General features: G+C 37.2%; 1 protein-coding gene across 4 annotated transcripts in view; it reads left to right on the top strand.

Moving 5' to 3' along the window:
* Positions 1–22,044, top strand: part of MAGI2 (membrane associated guanylate kinase, WW and PDZ domain containing 2) — an 831,153-nt gene that overhangs the window by 169,718 nt on the left and 639,391 nt on the right. For all 4 annotated transcript variants that reach the window (XM_055590145.1, XM_055590146.1, XM_055590147.1 and 1 more), the window contains one exon: positions 3,809–3,928. In XM_055590145.1, the coding sequence (XP_055446120.1) occupies positions 3,880–3,928 (49 nt within the window). In that variant the 5' untranslated portion in view covers positions 3,809–3,879. The remainder of the gene's footprint in view (positions 1–3,808; positions 3,929–22,044) is intronic.

Below are 22,044 nucleotides of genomic sequence, written 5' to 3' on the forward strand. Positions count from 1 at the left end.
GATCCCTTGGTCAGGAAGATCCCCTGGAGAAGAGAATGGGAAACTACTCCAATATTCTTTCCTGGGGAATCCCATGGACAGGGGAGCTTGGTGGGCTACAGTCCATGGGGTCGTAAAGAGTTGGACACAACGGAGCAACTGACACTTTCACAATAGTGACTGAAATAAAAACAAGAACCATGATAAGTTAATTATTCAAAGATATTGAGGTAAAACAGAAATCAGCTAAAAGAGTTAAAAGTGTCTGGATAAGATGAAAAGTGTGTTGGAGAAGGGTGATAAAAGTCTTCATTAAAAAATAAAAGCTTGTACACTTGCAGAATAACCTTGTAAAAGTATAGTCTTTAAAATATATGTGTAGCTTTGATAAAACATAAAAACTAGACTTTGAGAGAAAACAGAAGAGATTAGTCTTGATAAGATGGATGGATGATTAGAATTAAGGATGAAAATCATGCAGATGAAGGAAGTAGACATTAGGAAACTTTAAGAAATTTTAATTCAGAATATCTCTTTATCACCAGAAAGAGAATGAGCTAATGTCTTCTGCTGAAAGTTGAAGCCTTTGTGTATTTTAAAATGGTGGGGTGGTGTCAGAGAGGGAAGGAGATACTTATTAAAAGGATTTCCATGCATCAGTAGAATCAAGCTAACATTAGAAGGGGGAGGAGAGAGGGAAGAGCTGGGAATTTGGTGTTGGTAGATGCAAACTATTACATTTAGAACAGATAAACAACAAAGTCCTTATGCATACCACAGGGAACTATATCCAATCTCCTGAGATAAAATATAATGAAAAAGAATATTTTAAAGAAAGAATGTATATATGTGTAAAACTGAGTCAACTTTGCTGTACAGCAGAGATTGGCACAACTTCATTAATCAATTATACTTCAGATTATAAAAATGAATGAACAAAAAACTTGTCAAGAAAAAAAAACAAACTAACATTAAAAAGCCTGAATCTGTAGGGTACTTTGTCAGTGAAAGCTCATGGTTTTCTACAGCAGTTGTAGTCTATGAATTAAATAGCTGATAGAAAACTTGGAGGCTTATTAAGCTATGGGAAATTTTGAAGATGAACTAAAGGAAAGAAGACATTTCAGATCCCCAGTCCCTTAGTAGGTAGAAAAGCAAGTGAAGTCAAATATAAGGAACATCAGGAAAATTAAGAGAGATCAGGAGACTGGAGGCTGTAATTAGAAGAACATAATGAGAGTAAAGAGTAGGAGACTGATGCCAAAGATGGGAATTGCAGCATTTAAGATTGCACTGTAGAACTTCATCAAGAAGAGTGAAGTGGGCGGGCCCCCAGTCCTAATAGGCAGCCAGCATCAGGCAGGTCAACAACAACAGGTGACAATGATGCAGTCACAGGCAGAATCCCTGAGGCAAGAACTCCGTCACACTGGCCTGATGTGCAAGGTGTAGATGGAAAACCAACCAGTAAACCGAAGTACTAATGGTCCTTCCAACAAAAGCACAGCCCCAGACATGTTCACTAGAACTCATGCTAGTCAAGTCAGCAGCCCTGGAAATTGCCCTCAAGCTTGTGGGTAATGCTTACATTTTGCTAGCAGCACATTACTGCACTGCAAGCATTTAATTAGTCAAAGTGTGTAGCTTCTGAAACATGCAGATAAATTAGGAAAGAAAATTGAAATTTTGTTATGTGATTTTTCTTAATGATTAGAGTATGTTCTAAATAAATAGAAAAACAAATTGATTGCCAAAAACCATGTTAATGGGCTTTTAATTCACAAGGGTTAAGCACATAAAAAGTCAATATATTGAAAGTTAAGGTTCTCACAGAAACATTGATTTGACAACATTATGCATACTAGGTGTGGGAGGTTTGTATTTTATAACATAAAAGCAGTAGTGAATATTATAAAATATTAAAAAATGCACAGTTAAAATAAATTCAGGGGGAAGTCATTAAACATGATTATGAGGAAAAATTGTTTTGCAACCCTCAAAAAAGGTTTTAAAAAATTTAATTTTAGAACATAATGCCTTCAAACTTTAAAAAATATTGCCAGTGGAAATTAATCATTTTTTACCCAAAATGAATTTTCCAACACATTGTATATTCTGACATTAGTTTATGCCTCTCATTTGTCATCCAGATTTGATCCTAATATACTAAAGGAAGAACTGATTGGCCATTGCATGGCCTAGTTGGTAAAAATTTTGGAGAGTGAAATAAATTTAAGGGTTTGAAGTGTTAATACTTTTTCTAGTATATAGAGAATGTGGACGGTAGCTTACAGGTCAATAAGCCTGCAAGTACTAGTACTTTGTTTACATATTTGTTGCAGGAAGGAGGACCCCTTCCAGGGCCCGAAACTGGGCTCTTGTGTAACACAGGGAAATGAATTCTCCGAGGAGACACATGTGCTGACAAAGCAAGAGATTTTATTGGGAAAGGGCACCCGGGTGGAGAGCAGTAGGGTAAGGGAACCCAGGAGAACTGCTCTGCCCTGTGGCTTGCAGTCTCGGGTTTTATGGTGATGGGATTAGTTTCTGGTGGTCTTTGGCCAATCACTGTAATTCAGAGTCTTTCCTGGTGGTGCACGCATTGTTCAGCCAAGATGGATGCTAACGAGAGGGATTCTGGGAAGTGGACGGACACGCGGTGTCTCCTTTAGACCCTTCCCGAACTCTTCCGGTTGGTGATGGCTTATTAGTTCCGTATTCCTTATCAGGATCGCCTGTCATAAAACAACTCATGCAAATGGTTACTATGGTGCCTGGCCAGGGTGGGCGGTTTCAATCAGTGTGCTTCCCCTAACATATTTCCCTTCTCTGTACTTGTGCATACTATTTGCATGTATGCCTTATGGGAATTCCAATCAGACTATGCAAAATGTCTTATGTAGGTAGCATTGAAAAAGGAAGAAAAATGCTTAAAGCTTTCTCAGGGAAGGAAGAGTTCCAGGAAACAAATCCACAGCCTTGATATGTCTCACTTTTGGTTCTTACCTCACAAGCTGGACAGAGATCTCGGAACCTGACTTCTCCAACGGAGCTATACTGAGCAATAGGATTGAGTTCCTGTGGCTGTTTACTCTATAGGCAATATACAGCAAACAAGAGTGGTGGACCCTTGCAATGACCCCTGGGGAGGGTATCACCTCCCAATTGAATTAGAATTAAAGGCAAGAATGAAGGAAGAAAAATGACTTACTAATATAATACTGATTTAATTATACTCATTTCTCAATTCTAATTAGTATTTAGTTATTTAATTCTAAGTAATAATAAAGATTTTCTGATCCTTGAAATCAACCATTATTTGGTACAAAATAATTTTTAACAAATGACAACACCTTCCCCCCCTCAAAGCAGCAGATCATGAAAATATAAAAGTAAATTGACATTTTGCTAACATTTCTATTTTCCATTATATTTTATGTCATAGCAAAGCAGTCTACAGAACAATAGAGGTCCTTTCATGGAAGTGAGATATGTAAATTCCTGAGCTAGCAGACTCCTGGCCCAATATTCAAACCACCTCTTCTAAAAGGGCACAATGGTCTGCATTTTTCACTGAAAAATCTATGCAGCCACATTCCATGGCGATGAGCCCTTTATAAACTTGAAGAAAAATGCTTTGTATGTTTCCTTTAATCTTAACCCTCTGCTATTTTCTGTTTCCAAACAAACAGAAGGACAAATGCAAACTGCCAACTCACAGGGTGTACAAACAAGTGTTATTGAATATTCAAAAGTATGGTGGTATTTCTAAAATTCAGCAACAAATCACTTAGAGTCTTTCTTTTGTTTTAATTTTTTCCTTATTCAGGCACCACAAGGCCACATAAGGAGGGTGAGGTCCCTGGAGTGGACTATATTTTCATCACTGTTGAAGATTTTATGGAATTGGAGAAAAGCGGTGCTCTCCTAGAAAGTGGGACTTATGAAGGTAAGCACAGCTCTACTGCTGAATTTATTTCTTGTTGTATCACATTTTTCTCTTTCGACTGAATGAATGCATTAGAACACCACATTACTAAATTGCTATTGTTTTGGTTTGAGAGCTTTTATGAGGTCACTTTAGAAGAGTATTTTGTAAAGAAAATTTAAAATATATCTGGGTGAATTCTTCTCTTGAGATGCCAATAGAAATATATATGTATATTCCCACTGTAACCTTGTGTTACAGATATCCAGAGGGTAAATTGTGATCTTCAGCTAAAGTATCTTCATCTTTAGGTAGCATCCAAAGGACCACAGGGCTTGAGTTCCACAGTCTTGTAACTACTTCTGTGCAGTTTTCTCCAGTTACTTCACTTCACTTGCCTTCACTGGCCTCTCATAGAAAATGATGGTGTAGGAAAAAATATGAATTGTGGATAAACTCCAAAGCTCTACCACAAGTTTACTTGCATGCCTGTGTCAAACATGAATGAATGAAATTAAAACCTTGCATGTGGGAAGTACGTTTTAGTAGAAAAAGTGCTGTAACCTAAGCCAGGATCTGCTTCAGTTCCAAACCTGGCTTTACTCCGTACCCACTGTGAACATTAAGTAACCCAGGTAGTGTCTGTGAACCTCAGTAGTCTTACCTGTAAAAGGATAATGACAGCATAGAAAAATACGAATAAATAACAACATGATTCCTTGTGTATGTTTAATTAACATCTACAGGCATGTAATAGTTTATGTCTAATGAAATTACAGATCTGTGTCTGAGCAGTGAGATTTTACTGGAACTAGAAAACAGTATAAAATAATACTTTTATTCTTATACCACAGTATTGTATATGTAAACTTTGCTTATATGTACTATGAAGTCCAAAGATGAATCTAGTCTTACTGAACTATAATAAATAGTGTGTGATACTAAAAACAAAACTCATATGCATTTCTGCTTAACCCATCAAATATCAGAGGTCTACAGTGAGCAACTGGGTTTGTAACAGTTTGTTCACCTTTTTCCTCCTTCATTTACTTGTAAATGTCCAGTGGACTATAGTTATTTAAGAACTCAGTATTTTTAAGTTGTCAAAGTATTATAATCTTGTTTTGCCTCACACTTCTATGGCAATTTAGGCTGAGACATGTACCTAGGTTATAGCTCAGACATTAAGCTACTTATTGCCATGTTCATAGGAAATAAGCAAAAATACCTAGGAAAAGAAAATGAATTTATATTTGAATGTTGTTTCTTCTTGTCAAAAATGAATGATAGTGAAGATTGATTGAAAATATTATATAATTTATTTTTATTTAAGTATAGTTGATTTAGAGTATTAGTTTCAGGTATACAGCATGATTCAATATTCTTATAGATTATACTCCATTGAGAGTTATTATAAGGTGATGGGTACAATTCCCTATGCTATACAATATATTCTTGTTGCTTATCTATTTTATACATAGCAGTTAAATAAAAAGCTATGCTGATCATATAAGATGCCTTAAAGTATACATGAAAAATGCCTGTATAAATCATAGAAAATAATGATATCAAAGAAGTCAGAGTAAATTAGCAATGAATTTTGTAGTATATTTTCCTGTGGACTTTGCAACATCATTCATTAGTTTCTGTGTCTGCCAATAATAACACCTTGTATTTAGTTACCGTATTTATGTAACAAAGAACCTATGCCTTAACAACCAAGATCATTCCAAGAGTAGTATGATTAACAAATATGGCTTATTCTTTTGTTAAGGATTGTATTAACTATATAGAAGGTAAAAAATTAAATCAAATGTTCATGTTAAACTTCCTGTATTTTCATGATAAACTAGATGTCATGGAGTTTAATATCAATATTTTAGAATTAAAGCCTAGCTTAAATTTTAGGTTTCAGCTAAATTTTGAGGGAAATATTCTGAAACCATACAAACATAACTAAGTTTTGTTATGATTTACAGTGGATTGTCCTGAATCTTCTTCAGACATTTTTTTAGCACTGACAGAAAAGTTGTCTAAATTGTTGCCAAATTGTTAATCACCCCCATGTTCATAGAGCTGATTTTTGAATAATGAGGCTGATTTACACATATGACTTCAGAGAATCAGGGCTATTATTTATAAAAACACATTATGTACTTGGATAAATAAGAATCTCTTTTCTTAGGTCGTATAACCATCTGGACATCTTTTTTGGGTGTTAGTTCTAAAAGGTCTTGCAGGCCTTCATAGAACCGTTCAGCTTCTTCCGCATTACTGGTTGGGGCATAGACTTTGGCATCACTGACTCAATAGACGTGAGTTTGAGTGAACTCCAAGAGTTGGTGATGGACAGGGAGGCCTGGCGTGCTGTGATTCATGGGGTCGCAAAGAGTCAGACAAGACTGAGCGACTGAACTGAACTGACTGATAACCATCTGGGTGGACATGAATGGAGCATTCTCAGATCTCAAAATCTTCAGATTTTCCTATAGTTACAGCTGAGAAATCAATGGAATTGGCATTCTAATAAAAATCACTCCTATTCCTTCAGGATTAATCACAAGCTCTGAACTCAGAACTACCAGAGTTACCTGTGTTATTAATGTGTTACCCATCATGGAAGCCTAGGGAATGCCTTTTCTACTGTTGGTTCTTTCAGAATATACTGTGTAGCAATCATGTTCTACTCAACTAGATAAAGACAGACCTCAGGGCTTTTATATTTATCAAGCTTTCTTGTATCACTTGCCAGTTTCCCTGTTATATGTTCTCCCTTCCATACTATTTGGGCCATTATTCTTCTTCCTTCTTGCTAGACCATTCTCATGCCTTCTCATGCCTACTCTTCACAGCTCTCAGCCAGACAAGAAAATTCACTTCTGATATCTGTGAATCCACTAAAGAACTTAGAAAGAAATTGAGTTCCTCTCAGCTCAGACCTGTTAACTATATGGGAGTCTTAAGACTGATATATGTACATATGTACTTTTGTCTTGTTGTCAGTAAGTCTAATTTGACAAATTCTAGAATCTGTTCTTTGATTAGAAACTAGATTTTAGTTCTGCCTCTTAGATATTGGCTCAAAGTTCTTGCTCCAGAGGAATAATTCTATTATTATCAGAGGCTGCAAGGAAAGCTTTAATATACTTGTACCATCATCTACAGTTAGGCCACATAGCACGAGACAGCATTTTAGCAGATTCTTAAAGTTTTTTCTGCATCACCAACCCCCCATCTAGTATGAGCAACTTCTTTCAGTTTGTTATACAACAGCTGCCAAATGGCCTTGCCTGTAAATGGCCCAGAGGACTTGACTCTAATGGACCATCAGGTGTTGGTAAAGACTCTTCCATGATTTGGATGATCTCATCTTCATCTTTTCATATTCAGTCAGGTTGAAAATTAAATTAATATGACAAGGCCTAGTTTCAGCCTGACTTAACCTCAAGTAACAGGAGATAACACCATGAACCTTCGTATCAGGACTGAAGATATAGGCTTCATGTGAAACATAAATCACAGAGTTCTGTGGATGAATGCAGGCAATTTTTGGGGGATTAAGGTCATCTGCGGGTATAAATGAGATACTGACAGGTAGAATTAAATAAGTACATTTGGTAGTTTAAAGGTTATGTACTTTACAGAAGGAAACAATGGCCCTTGAGAACTGTCCAAAGTGCTGAATTACTCAGGTATCTAAATCCATGAATCCTGCCTGACTTAATTCCAGTGTTTGGAATGCTGCATTCATGGTTTCACTGGACACTCACACTGCCTCAGCCTGCATTCTGAATGTCATCATTAACTAAACCCATGTCACTTGAGCTGCACCTAGACAATAATTTTATTTAATTTATCAAGTGAGATTATCCATGATCATGTTCCAGAGCAGCAGTTCTAACGTTGAATATTGTATTTTGCTGTTCTGCTTTTAAAATGAAGCAAAGCTATTTTTCTATCTATTGAAGAAACCACTGGTCTTAAAGTTTTTCTTTAAATGGACATAAGCTTGATTCCTTCCATTTTTAAGAGGACCAAATCAAGCTCACAAGTTATTAGGGCATCTGACAGAATATAGTGAAAATACGGCACTCACCTTCACCTTAACGCTGTGGTTTCTCCTAATCATGGTATATGGACTTGCTGTTGTTCAGTTGCTCAGTTGTGTCTGTCTATTTGTGACACCATGAACTGCCACGTGCCAGGCTTCCCTGTCCTTCATTATCTCCCAGAGTCTGCCCAAACTCATGTCCATTGAGTCAGTGATGTCATCCAACCATCTCATCCTCTGTCATCCCCCTCTTCTCCTACCCTCAATCTTTCCCAGCATCAGGAACTTTTCCTATGAGGCAGCTCTTCATATGAGGTGATCAAAGTATTGAAGCTTCGGCTTCAGCATCAGTCCTTTCAGTGAATATTCAGGGTTCATTTCCTTCAGGATTAACTGGTTTGATCTCCTTATTGTCCAAGGGACTCTCAAGAATTTTCTCCAGCACCACAGCTCAAAAGCATCAATTCTGCAGCATTCAGCCTTCCTTGTGGTATAATCCGCATATCCGTTCATGACTACTGGAAAAACCATAGCTTTGATTATACAGACCTTTGTCAGAAAATTGATGCCTCTGCTTTTTAATATGCTGTCTAGGTTTGTCATAGCTTTTCTTCTAAGGAGCAAGCATCTCCTGATGCAATTTCATCACTGCAGTCTCCATCCACAGTGATTTCAGAGCCCAAGAAAATAAAGTCTGTCACTGTTTCCATTGTCTCTCCATCTACTTGTCATGAAGTAACAGGACCAGATGCCATGACTTTAGTTTTTTGAATGTTAAGTTTTAAGCCAGCTTTTTCACTCTCTTTCACCATCATCAAGAAGCTCTTTAGTTCCTTTTTTGTTTCTGCCACTAGGGTGATGTCATCTGCATATCTGAGGTTATTGATATTTCTCCTCAGTTCAGTTCAGTGGCTCAGTCGTGTCCAACTCTTTGCAACCCCATGAATTGCAGCATGCCAGGCCTCCCTGTCCATCACCAACTCCTGGAGTTCACTCAAACTCACATCCATCGAATCAGTGATGCCATCCAGCCATCTCATCCTCTGTTGTCCCCTTCTCCTCCTGCCCCAATCCCTCCCAGCATCAGAGTCTTTTCCAATGAGTCAACTCTTCACATGAGGTGGCCAAAGTACTGGAGTTTCAGCTTTAGCATCAGTCCTTCCAATGAACACCCAGGACCAATCTCCCTTAGAATGGACTGGTTGGATCTCCTTGCAGTCCAAGGGACTCTCAAGAGTCTTCTCCAACACCACAGTTCAAAAGCATCAATTCTTCGGTGCTCAGCTTTCTTCACAGTCCAACTCTCACATCCATACATGACCACTGGAAAAACCATTTCCCCTGGCAATGTTGATTCCAGCTTGTGCTTCAACCAGCCCAGCATTTTACATGATATATTCTGCAAAGAAGTTAAATAAGCATGGTGACAATATACAGCCTTGCTCTACTCCTTTCCCAATTTGGAACCAGTCTATTGTTCAATGTCCAGTTCTAACTTTTGCTTTTTGATCTGTATACAGGTTTCTCAGGAGGCAGGTAAGGTGGTCTGGTATTTCCATCTCTTTAAGAATTTTCCACAGTTTGTTGTGATCCACACAGTCAAAAACTTTAGAGTAGTCAATGCAGCAGAAATAGATTTTTTCTGGAATTATCTTGCTTTCTCTGTGATCCAGCGGATGTTGGCAATATGATCTCTGGTTCCTCTTCCTTTAAACAGCACACCTAGTTTCTCAAACAGTTTTACTACAAGGATTCTGAAAATCAAGTTTTTCTAGCATTTGTACATAAATGAGTGCTATTCTTCCTGATATATCACATATCACTCTATAAAATTTTAAGTATTAAGGATGAATAATTTTCTAGAAAAATAAGCCAGTCACTCCTATGATGAGTGAGATACAATAAATTTTACATAAAATCATTCAATTTCACTAATTAAAGTCCACATCCACTTCTTTTAGCATTAGCTGCTGCTAAGTCGCTTCAGTTGTGTCCGACTCTGTGCAAACCCATAGACGGCAGCCCACCAGGCTCCCCCGTCCCTGGGATTCTCCAGGCAAGAACACCGGAGTGGGTTGCCATTTCCTTCTACAATGCATGAAAGTGAAAGGTGAAAGTGAAGTCGCTCAGTCATGTCCGACTCTTTGCGACCCCATGGACTGCAGCCCACCAGGCTCCTCTGTCCATGAGATTTTCCAGGCAAGAGTACTGGAGTGGGGTGCTATTGCCTTCTCTGTTAGCATTAGCTAGGTACATGTATTATTGAAATTTGATCCTCTGTTTCCAGTCTAGATAGCATTGGTGTCTGAGGTGTCCAACAAAAAATCATTATTGGTAATATAAACAATCTTCAGAAAAGCCATTCTTCTATAAACCCAACCTTCTATCCACTGAAATGTAAATATTTCCTGAAGGGCAGATCAATGCTTCAGTTGACGCTAAGATTGCTGTCATTCCAGGATACCAAAGAGAGAGAAAATTCATTTTTTTCTCTTTCCCTTATATTCTGTTACAGGAGAAAATTTTTACTATGTAAATAATAACCCCCACAGCAACAGTAGATTCTTGGAGCTTGCAGTTAAAAGGGTCCAGCTGTTATTACATATTGTAACATTTTTTTTTCTTTTGAACATATTGTAACTTTTTTTTCTTTTTCTTTCTCTTGACAATTTTCCTATTGTGGAAGATTCTAAGCCATGCATTTTGGTGTTCTTTTTAGGAACATTAAACATTTGCACATAAGGTTCACTACATGTTTATTTGACCAGTAAAGGAAAAACACATTTAGTGAAGTTTTACACCCCTTTGAGATCTTATAATGCCAGAGGTTTTTTGTAAGTGATTCAATTTGTGTTCAAAGCTGTTTACAGAGAGTATATGATTTTTGCATGCTGCTTTGCTCCTGTGTAAGGTACCAAGACTGGAAGTGTTATTGTGCATTAAAATTTGATAAAATTCTCTTTTGGTTTGAGACTTTTATAGGCCCAGCCTTTTCAAAAATATGTAATGCAAATGCCTATTTCTAAGTATTCTTTTTTTCCCAAGAGGGAGTATATGAGACAAACCAATAAATTAATTAACTAATTTAGTATTATTATTTAAATTATAACTTACAAACTGAAGTCAAGGGAAATAAAATGACCCGTTTACTGTTAATATTACCTAAACTACAATATTAACCACTTTCCAAGTTGGTTCTATATGTTTTTGTTCAATGTAGATGAAAGGATCAGGACCAACCTTTTTTGGAGTAAATTATTAAAATAAAGCCAATAATAATGAACATAAGACTTGCTTCTTTGACTCTCCTACAACCCACAATGATATTATCCAAAACTGTGGTATTTGGGGTTTATTAGAGTCCCTCATGGAGAAGGCAATGGCACCGCCCTCCAGTACTCTTGCCTGGAAAATCCCATGGACAGAGGAGCCTGGTAGGCTGCAGTCCATGGGGTCACTAGGAGTCGGACACGACTGAGCGACTTCACTTTCACTTTTCAGTTTTATGCTCTGGAGAAGGAAATGGTAACCCACTCCAGTGTTCTTGCCTGGAGAATCCCAGGGACAGGGGAGCCTGGCCGGCTGCCGTCTACGGGGTCGGACAGAGTTGGACACGACTGAAGCAAATTAGCAGCAGCAGCAGAATCCCTCAAGCTTACGTGTTTAATTACAATGATTTTCTAACTCCTGTACACATCTCTTATAAATTTTTATCTGAAGCAAATTGAGATTTCATATGAAATAAATATCATGACATTCGTATAGTGGGAAGAAAAAAATGCCTGACTTTAAATTTTTTACTTGTATTTCTCTCCATTACTTAAACAAGCAGGATCTATTTGCTTTTGCCGATTGGGTAAATAGTTTCAAGACCCCCTTGAGTTGTTTTTCTGAGTGGGCACAAAATGGATAACAATATTGATAATAACTATTTTGTAATGTTTATGTGTACATTGATTGATACATATTGAAAGATATTTACTGTATCTTACAATTCCGTGACTATCAAAAACAGTGTTAAGTGAAAATATTAGTTGCTCAGACATGTCCGACTCTTTGCAACCCTATGGACTCTAGCCTGCCACTCTGTACTATCCATGGGATTCTCTAGGCAAGAATACTCGAATGGGTTGCCATTTCCTTCTCCAGGGGATCTTCCCGACCCAGGGATAGAACCCTGGTCTCCTACATTGAAGGCAGCTTCTTTACCATCTGAGTCACCAGGAAGTGCCAAAGACAGTACATTTACTCATTCCACAACATCAATTCTTGATCAAAGTGATTACAACAGTCTTCTACACGAGAGTTCATGTTTCTCTAAAATAATATCAATATAGTGATGATCAGTGGCTCTTGTCATTAGTCTTATATTAGACATAAACATCTTCCTAAAGGAGAAGTTTTATTTATTCCAGTTATTCTGTGATGCCCTGATGTCCCTTTCCTGTCAAGCTTTTTTCAGACACTTATTTCATACATTATTTGAAAACTATAACCTGTCATCCTACTTTACAAAAACCAGTTTTGTATATGAAATTTCAAATCTGAAAAATAAAACTTTCTGAGACATCCTTTCCTTATATTTTCCATGTTTCTAATGTTAAGATAGTAGGGTCTACAATCTGATTAACCATAGATTTGTTATTTCTCTCAGGGAGAATGAAAATCATTAAAATAGGAAAGCTGTGCATACTCTAATTTTTATTACTCAATACTGTATTTAGTATTTAGTAATAAAATACAGAACATTGATCTCAATCTCCAACAAAGTTACAGTAGATGTAGATGGTTTTATGAATTGTTTTTATAAACTATAATTCTCATTCAGACTGTGTATAAAGCAATATCTGAAACTTTGAGGCTTCCATTGGTCATGCTGCAAAAAAGACAGATACATTGAGTGCTCTGAATAAATATTAGTCAAACTGTGACTGCAGCGCCTGTGGGAGTGCGTAGTTGCTCAGTTCTGCCAGCTCTTTGCACCCTTTACACCTTAGCCTGCCAGGCTCCTCTGTCCATGGGATTTTTCAGGCAAGAATATTGGAGTGGGTTGCCGTTTTCCTCCTCCAGGGGATCTTCCCCACCCAGGGATAGTACCCACATCTCTTGTGTCTCCTGCATTGCAGGCTAAGGCTTCACTTCATAAACCATCATTTCTCAAAAAATACCCTTTTGTCCCTATATTTGAACACAGTCATGCTGTGTAAGATTCATTCCATACGAAAGTTCTTCCTTATCCAAGACTTTAAACTCTGGCAATTATGCAAATTATTCATAAGATCAGGTCAAAATTTAATATACTGAAGCAGTGAGTCCCTCTCTATACAGTTATCAGATCTCTTAGATCTGTTATGAGCTGTATATGTATGTATATAACAAGCAAATAAGATAAAGTTCAAGTAGTCAACATATCTTGTCTACGTGGGAATTTTTTCATTAAAGTTTATTCTTAATACTCTAAAATATGAATTTTTAAGGCCTGATTGAAAATTGATCATTGTTATTATAATAAAATGAAAAATTTTACTCATGCTATCTTCAGCCTATTGAGGAGGGCATGGCAACCCACTCCAATATTCTTGCCTAGAGAATGAACAGAGGAGCCTGGTGGGCTACAGTCCATGGCGTCACAAAGAGTTGGACACAATTGAAGTGACTTAGCATGCACGTCTTTAGCTTATTTGCTATGCTGGCCTCCTTTCTGTTCCTCAAACAGAACAAGCACATTCTCACTTATTTGGGGTCTTGAATTTGCTATTTCATTCTCCTAGACTATTTGTTTTCAAAACACCCACAGCTATCCCTTTTTCTTATTCATGATATTCATCTAAGAATCTTCAGAAAACTCTTACCTGACAACCTTATCCAAAATAACACCTGCTGACATTCTTTGTTCCCTTCCTCTGATTATTTTCTTTATTGCACTGACTATAACTAAAAGTCCATCCTATGTCCATTTGTTTATTTGATTATTCTCAGTATCCACCCACTTGAATGTCAACTCCTCAAGAGGTTAAATAATTTGTTTGGATCACTACTAATTCTTGAGCTTAGTATGGTTTCTGGCACTTAGGAAGCACTCAATATAAGTTGAATGAATACCTAGGTTCCTTCCTCCAAGAAAGCAATGCTGCTGCTGCTGCTGCTGCTAAGTCACTTCAGTCATGTCCGACTCTATGCGACTGGAGTGGGGTGCCATTGCCTTCTCCAAGAAAGCAATGGGAATCCCTTAATTCCTACCTACAAGTTCAAACAGAATTGAAACTCTGGAACACATCCACTTCCTAATTCAAAATGCTCTAGGTCAGACGTTTAGAGCTACGGCATCAATTTAGCTTCAGAACCTTTGTCCTTGATTCTCTAGTATTATAATTTTAATCATTTTGTTCTTGTCTTAATTCTCATTATTTGCCTCATGAGTTCCTGTTCTGAGTTCCTGTACTTGTTTCTCTCTCAGTATCTTATAAACTCTAATACTTTCTCCAGAATTCATATCTTATCTTCCTATGGCCTTTCCTCATAGTCTGATTTTCATCATAGTGATCTATTGTTTGTTAGATTACTCAAATTCCAAGCCTACTAAACTTAGTCAACAAAACCATATCTTCCAGTAGCCCTCCTGCAACTCTCCACGTCCACATCCTATGTTCTATTGACTATAAGCCAAATACTTCTTAAACTGATAATTACCCTGTCATATAAATTATGTCCTCAGAGGGTAAAGCATCTGCCTGCAATGCAGGAGACTGGAGTTCGATCCCTGAGTCGGGAAGATCCCCTGGAGAAGGAAATGGCAACCCACTCCAGTATTCTTGCCTGGAGAATCCCATGGATAGAGGAGCCTGGTAGGCTACAGTCCACCGGGTCACAAAGAGTCAGACACGACTGAACGACTTCATTTTCCTTTCCTTTCCTTTCATGATTGCTTTTTGTCAAAGTTTTATAATGACTATCTTGATTTTTCTACGTCTAGTACAGAATGTCAGTGGAGAGGTGGAGAGCAGAGGTAATGAGGCCAAACAAATAGGACAGGTAGAAAGGTTCTGTAATTTATGGTAAAATGTAGCAGCAGATTGGAGGATGGAGACTCCTAGAGACAGGCACACTGATAACCTGACATTGATTCAGGACAGGGGAAAAGTACAAAAACTGTACATATGAAATTAAAAAAAAAGAGTCATGTAGGATTATTTCTTATAGTGGGAGCACTTGTCAGTCTCCCAAAAAATAGCAGAGTATTGCAACCCAGCACAGCTACTGATTTTCCTTATAATGACCTTGAGCAAATCAAAAGTTAACATATGCAAAAAAAAGGTAATATTTGAGAAATATTTCTTTCAAAGATGATTAAAATTTTAAAAGTTTGAGCTTCTAATAGGGAAAGGCTAGACTATTCACCCAAATAGAATACTACACTCCCTGAAAATGCAGAGCAAATGGAATGCATATCTTGGTATAAAATATTTTAACTATCTTCTCTCTAGAAACAATTTATAATGTCAGTTCAAATTTATATTCAAATAAACACCTGATTAAACTGTCTATGATTAATTTATGAAACTATTCAGTAAATGCAGACAAACCTGATGTTCTTATGTGCACCAACTGTTCCAGACTTATATAAATATATTTTTAAAAATGACTAGATTGTAATGAAGTTGGAAACAACATATACCTTGGTCCTGATAATGTTTGTCATTTTTTGAATATGTTAGATTTAAAATAGACCTATAAATCTATTGCTGCACTTATTGTTGCTATATAGTCACAAAGTCATGTCCAACTCTATGAGGCCCCATGGACCGCAGCATGCCAGATTCTGCAGTCCTCCACTATCTCCCGGTTGTTGTTGTTCAGTCACTAAGTCATGTCCAGCTCTTTGCAACACCATGGACTGCAGCACTCCAGGCTTCGCTGTCCTTCACTATCTCTGGGAGTTGGCTCAGATTCATGTTCAATGAGTGGGTGATGCTATATATCCATCTCATCCTCTTCTGCTGTCTTCTCCTTTGCCTTCAGTCTTTCCCAGAATCAGGGTCTTTTCTAATGAGTCGGCTCTTTGTATCAGGTGGTCAGTCCTTCCAATGAATATTCATGGTCGATTTCCCTTAGGAATAACTGCTTTGATCTCCTTGCAGTCCAGGAACTCTCAAGTGGCTTCTCCAGCACCACAATTCAAAATCATCACTTATTCACTGCTCAGTCTTCTTTATGGTCCAACTCTCACATCTGTACATGACTGGTGGAAAAACCATAGCTTTCACTATGCAGACCTTTGTCAGCAAAGTGATGTCTCTGCTTTTTAATATGCTGTCTATGTTTGTCATAGCTTTCATCCTATTACTCATAACTTCATTGAGTTATGCAAGCCCTTTCACCACGACAAAGTTGTGATCTGCCGGGGTCCAGCCCCGGTGGATCCAGGGAATTCGAAGCGGGGACGGCGTCGGCGAGGATCAGGAAACAACTGCTTAATTAAACTTTAATTAAGGATATAAAGAGTAATAGAATAAGGATAGCTCAGTGAGGAAATTCAGTGGAGAAAAGAGGCTGAAATAAGGATAGCTCAGTGAGGAAATTCAGTGGAGAAAAGAGGCTGAATAATTCAGCCAGAAGGTGAGAGAAAGAACGACATGGGGAGACCAAGTTTCGGTGAACAAGGCCCGCACTTTATTTTCCAAAGTAGTTTTTATACCTTAAGTTATGCATAGAGGATAATGGGGGAAGGGGTAGAGTCATGCAGCAAGCCAGGCTTTCTTCCTGCAAATTTATCATATGCAAAAGCTTAGGTGATTTGCATCATCTTCTGGCCCCAGAGGCCTGTTAACATTTTAAGACCCTTTCTTCAGAAAACTTATTTTTCTCTAAAGGTGATTGGTCAGGAGCCACCCTCCAAAAGCATTAGATAAAGTTGCATTCCTACAGAGCAAAGGTGTGGTGGGCTATAACAAGAAAAAGAATTAACTCAAGGGTCCCAGGTTACAAACATTAAAGCTACTACTTACACCAATTATATTAATCAATACACTGCCAGGGACACAGCAGGTAAGGGATATGGAAACTTAGCAGCAAACATTGGCCCAACAAGTGAAAAACCCTTCACCAATACAATTTCTAACCAATCTTTTAACTACTCAAAGGAATCTGTGTTTAGGCAGTTTAGAACATCTCCTGCCTCTCACAGTTGGGAGGCTCTGAACAATCACATGTGCCCGGAAAAACCTATTCAGGCAGGCTAGAGGATTTCCAAAGGAGTTTGTAGGTTAAACACTGTCACACCCAGGAATTATTAACTGGAGCTGTAAGCTAATTCTTTTTTCAGAGAGAGGTAGTGGGGGATAGCCCCCCGTAAAGTCAGAGGTGTAGGTGAAAGCACAAAGCAGAAAGTAGGCAGACTCTGGTTTGGGGGTAGATGCTCAAGAATTTCCAGGGGGACTCCTGAGGCTTGATCCCGCCTTTGCGTATGCCTAGCCTCCTTCCCCATGACCTTTGTCATGGGCAGAGTTCCTCACCCTGGCTCCTGGCAGTGATAGAATTCCTGTTGAGCTATTCCAGATCCTGAAAATGATGCTGTGGAAAGTGCTGCACTCAATATGCAATATGCACTCAATATGCAATATGCCGGCTCCCGGCAGTGATCCATGAAAGGAATTGGTTCATTATCAAACTGTTATAAATTAATGTATTAATAAACTGCAAATTTACAAGTTCATCCACTAAGTTTTTTAAATCTTAACATAGTAGTTTGTAGATTTTTTTTTTTCACTTTTTGAAATACTTATCTGTCCTCTAGGAATCTTAAAGAGTGATAGCTGCAGGCTACTTTTTCAAAGCCTATATTTACAATTGGGAAGGAAATGATACAACATTATCTTGGCTTATTTTCATGAAAAGTTCACATTCAGAGAGAGTTATATATATTCATCTTAGAAGCAAAATGTTGATCAGAAGTTAAAGATACTTTACACTGGGTAGCTTTCTTGCAGCATTATGTTATCATGTTTTTCCTTCATTTTCCTGGTCCTGCCTTTGTAGTAACCTTCACTTTAGTAGTTTTCTTGCTTGTTTTCCTTTTAATGTTTAGCTCCTGTCATATTTTTATTCTCTCAGAATTTATTTTCTTTTTACTGATCTTTCAAGGGTTTTTACCAAAATCCCACTGACTTTATTCTCTTTCTTATTCTTGCTTTGTTTATCTTTTGATGTCTCCTGAAAATTGAGAACCCTTAATGGATTCTCTACTATATTCCTACTTTATGTCCTAAAAATACTCCCTTTTGGGGATATGCTGTAGTTTTACTTCTGATGGTTTTATATATTGGTGCTGACTCTTACATTTTATTATTTTTTTACCTGTATAGCTACAAGGAACAACAATGAGAATAATACAAATATTTATAAATGTCTCCACAAAGCAATGATTTGTTGAATAGGGTGGAAATTTAACTAAAATGACTTCTCGGTCCTGTGTAGGAAGCAGCAATGTGGTCCTGTGTAGGAAGCAGCAATGTTTTAGAATTGGGTGTGCTCATGGAAGTTTTGTTCAAAGATGAGTTATATGGTTTGGCAGGGTATTTATCTAAAAACAGATGTAATTTATCCCAATTCACTATACTTTTCATGTTACTCAGTAAGTGCTACAGTATAGTAGAATCTGCCCTCTTCCCAAATGGGTCCTATATACTTAATATTTGCTTGAATGGAGAAAAATATTTCAGTGGATATTTTATCTTATTTTCTCTTTATAATATAAAACTATATCTCTGTAGTTTAGAAAATATAACATTTTCTTCTTTTATTATTCTTTCATCTTCAAATTCTTGTTTCATTATCTAGGCAGGCCTTTTTTGTAGTAATCAGAAGACTTTTGGGGGGAGTAAAAATGTTTCTCTCTGAGTATATGAAAATATTGAGCTAATGAAGGAAGAGATGTACTTTATTTTCATTTAGTCTTTATTATTATTTTATTCTTTAAAATTTTACTTCATTTCTAAATCATCCCTTGTTAATGCTCATTCTCAGCTAAATACATCCATATATTTCTTGTCACTTATTACTTTCTATTCTTGGTATTCTTATAATTATCATTCATTTAATTCTATTATATTGTAATGAGACCACATTTGGGGCTTAGTAGACTCCAATAACTTCTTATTACAAAATTGGATTCAAAAATATTACTTAATAAAATTGTTTGTGTTCTTCCAACATGGGTTTGCAGTAACTTGAAGAATATTTTTGTTACATGTTTCATTTAAATTTTACATAAATTTAATGACTCCTCTAGTAATGAAAAAATACATCGTCATCTACTTTTCATAAAAAATAGTAGAAGTAGAAATCATAGGAGAGCAGATCATTTCCAAGAGTGAAAGAAAGCAGATCACAGCTGCCTCAAAATAAGAGAGTATTGATTAAGATCTTCCTAAAGATAACAAAATACATTAAATATGAGCATGAAAATATTGAGACAGAAGTTTGAGAAGCTAGAATTTGGGTTGTAAAGAGAAGCTGCTGTGGGAGGGGACTGTTGGGTTGCTAGAGAGAGAATTAACTTTAACAGGCCTTGCTGAGGCATGATGGATTCCAATCCTACAGCAGTCATTGATAACTTTTTTGGCTAGCAATCTGCTTTCACGTATGAGAAATGTTAGCAGTGTACTTGAAGGAATTAAATAGAAGTATAATACTGTAGTGTTCAGAACTGGATGATTGTCTGATAGAGTTGTTTGCATCCCAGGCTACATCTGTGTGTTCCAGAAAGTTCTTATCTCTTTGATGTCAGCAAAACCATATCACCATCACATTTTCTGAAAAATAAAATCTATAAATGTATTATAATATAGAGGATAGTTAGTGAAAGATTTTAGTACTCCAGGGAAACAAGGCATTGATGGGGAACATCTGTGGCCTAGAGGAAGCCAAAATGTATTTGTTCAAGTATATGTTTGAGGCCTAGGAACTGAAGGACCAAATGCTAGTCTTGGATTTTTCTTAAACTTGGTATGGGACCTTTACTGAGAGGGCTCTAGGAGAACATGAGCATTGTGGTCTGACGAGGAGGCCATAATAGATAAGTGAGACTTGTTCTATGTGATTTTAAAGAGTGGAACTTTTTAGGACAAATAATAGATAAAGAGACAAAGATTGTGCTTCGATATTTTTTTAAAATGCTGTCTAATAGCCAGGGCTGATGAAATAATAAACTAAATGTGTTGGTAAATAGTTGCTAAACATGGGCAACCTCTTTTGTTAGGGTTGTTCTAAAGGAAATACACAAATGGTTAAACCTCTGGATTGAAATAACTACAGCATCAAAAGATTAAAAAAAAAAAAAGTGTGTGAATTTGAGTGGGTCCTGGGATGCCTAGATATATGGTTAAACATTGTTTATGGTATGTCCACAAGTGTATTTCTAGAATAGACAAGCATTTTAATTGCTGAATTTGGTAAACTACATGGCCTTCCCCAATGTGAGTTGGCAACAATCAACATGTTGAGAGTCTGAGTAAAACAAAAAGGTGAAAGAAGGTTGAATTTGCTCTCTGCCTGACTGAGTTGGACCATAGATCTTCTATCCCTTGGTGCTCCCGGTTTTTAGGTCTATGTATCCAATTTGTTCTTTCTCTATATAATCCTGGCTAATACACTAGGCTTCATGCTTTGCATACACTATCTATAATTTTCACAATGTTTCTTCCGTTAAAATATTATTTTACTCCTTTTCACAAGGAAGAATCTGAAGCTCAAATATGTTTAGTAACATAAGAAGTCTCTCAGGTAGTAAGTGAAAAAGTTGAAATTGCTTCAAGCCTTCTTTGACACAGAGTCTGTATCTGAAGGAACATTTTCCCAGTGGGAAATTATTTAGTCAATGTAAGGCTTAATTAGGAAAATAATTTCCTTTACAATAACACCATAAATCATAAGATACATAAAAGACTTAACTAAGGAAATGAAAGACCAGTATACAGAAAACTACAAAATATTGATGAAAAATTTAAAGACACAAGCAAATGGAAAGACATTTCTGTGTTCATGAATTGGAAGATTTAATACTGGTAAGACATTCAAACTACGCAAAGTGATCTACAGATTCAAGGCAATCCACATCAAACACACTTTGACAAAAGTTGCAGCAATATCTTTTGTTAATCTGTCTCCTAGAGTAATGGAAGTAAAAGCAAAAATAAACAGGACCTAATTAAACTCAAAAGCTTTTGCACAGTGTGTGTGTGTGTGTGTGTGTGTGTGTGTGTACTTAGTTGCTCAGTCATGTCTGACTCTTTGTGGCCCTATGGACTGTAGACTGCCAGGCTCCTCTGTCCATGGGGATTCTCCAGGCAAGAATTCTGGAGTGGGTTGCCATGCCATCCTCCAGGGAACCTTCCCAATACCGGGATCAAACCCAGGTCTCCCACATTGCAGGCAGATTCCTTACTGTCTGAGCCACCAGGAAGCCCAAGAATACTGGAGTGGATAGCCTATCCCTTTTCCAGGGTATTCTCCTGACCCAGGAATGGAACTGGAGTTCTCCTGCATTGCAGGCAGATTCTTTACCAGCTGAGCTACCAGGGAAACCCCTTGCAGAGCATAGGAAACTAAAAATGAAAAGACAACCCACAGAATGAGAGAAAATATTTGTAAACAGTGTAACCAACAAGAGAGTAATTTCCAAAATTTACAAACAGCTTATACAGCTCAATATCAAAAAATCAAACAACCCAAATCAAATGTACCAAAGACCTAGATAGACATTTCTCCAAAGAAGAAATACAGATGGCCAAGAGACACATGAAAAGATGCTCAACTTTGCTAATTATTAGAGAAGTACAAATCAAAACTACAATGAAATATCACCTCACACCAGTCAGAATGACCATCATCAGAAATTCTGCAAACAATAAAGCCTGGAGAGGTATGGAGAACAGGGAACCCTTCTATGCTAGAATATAAACTGGTACAACCACTATGGAGAACAGTATAGAGGGTCCTTATAAAAACAAAAATAGAGCTACTATAAGATCCAGCAATCCTATTCCAGGGCATATCCATAGAGGAACATGGTTTGAAAGGATATATGAAC

Source organism: Bubalus kerabau, chromosome 8 (genome assembly GCF_029407905.1).
Source record: "Bubalus kerabau isolate K-KA32 ecotype Philippines breed swamp buffalo chromosome 8, PCC_UOA_SB_1v2, whole genome shotgun sequence".
In the NCBI taxonomy this organism is placed as follows: Eukaryota; Metazoa; Chordata; class Mammalia; order Artiodactyla; family Bovidae; genus Bubalus; species Bubalus kerabau.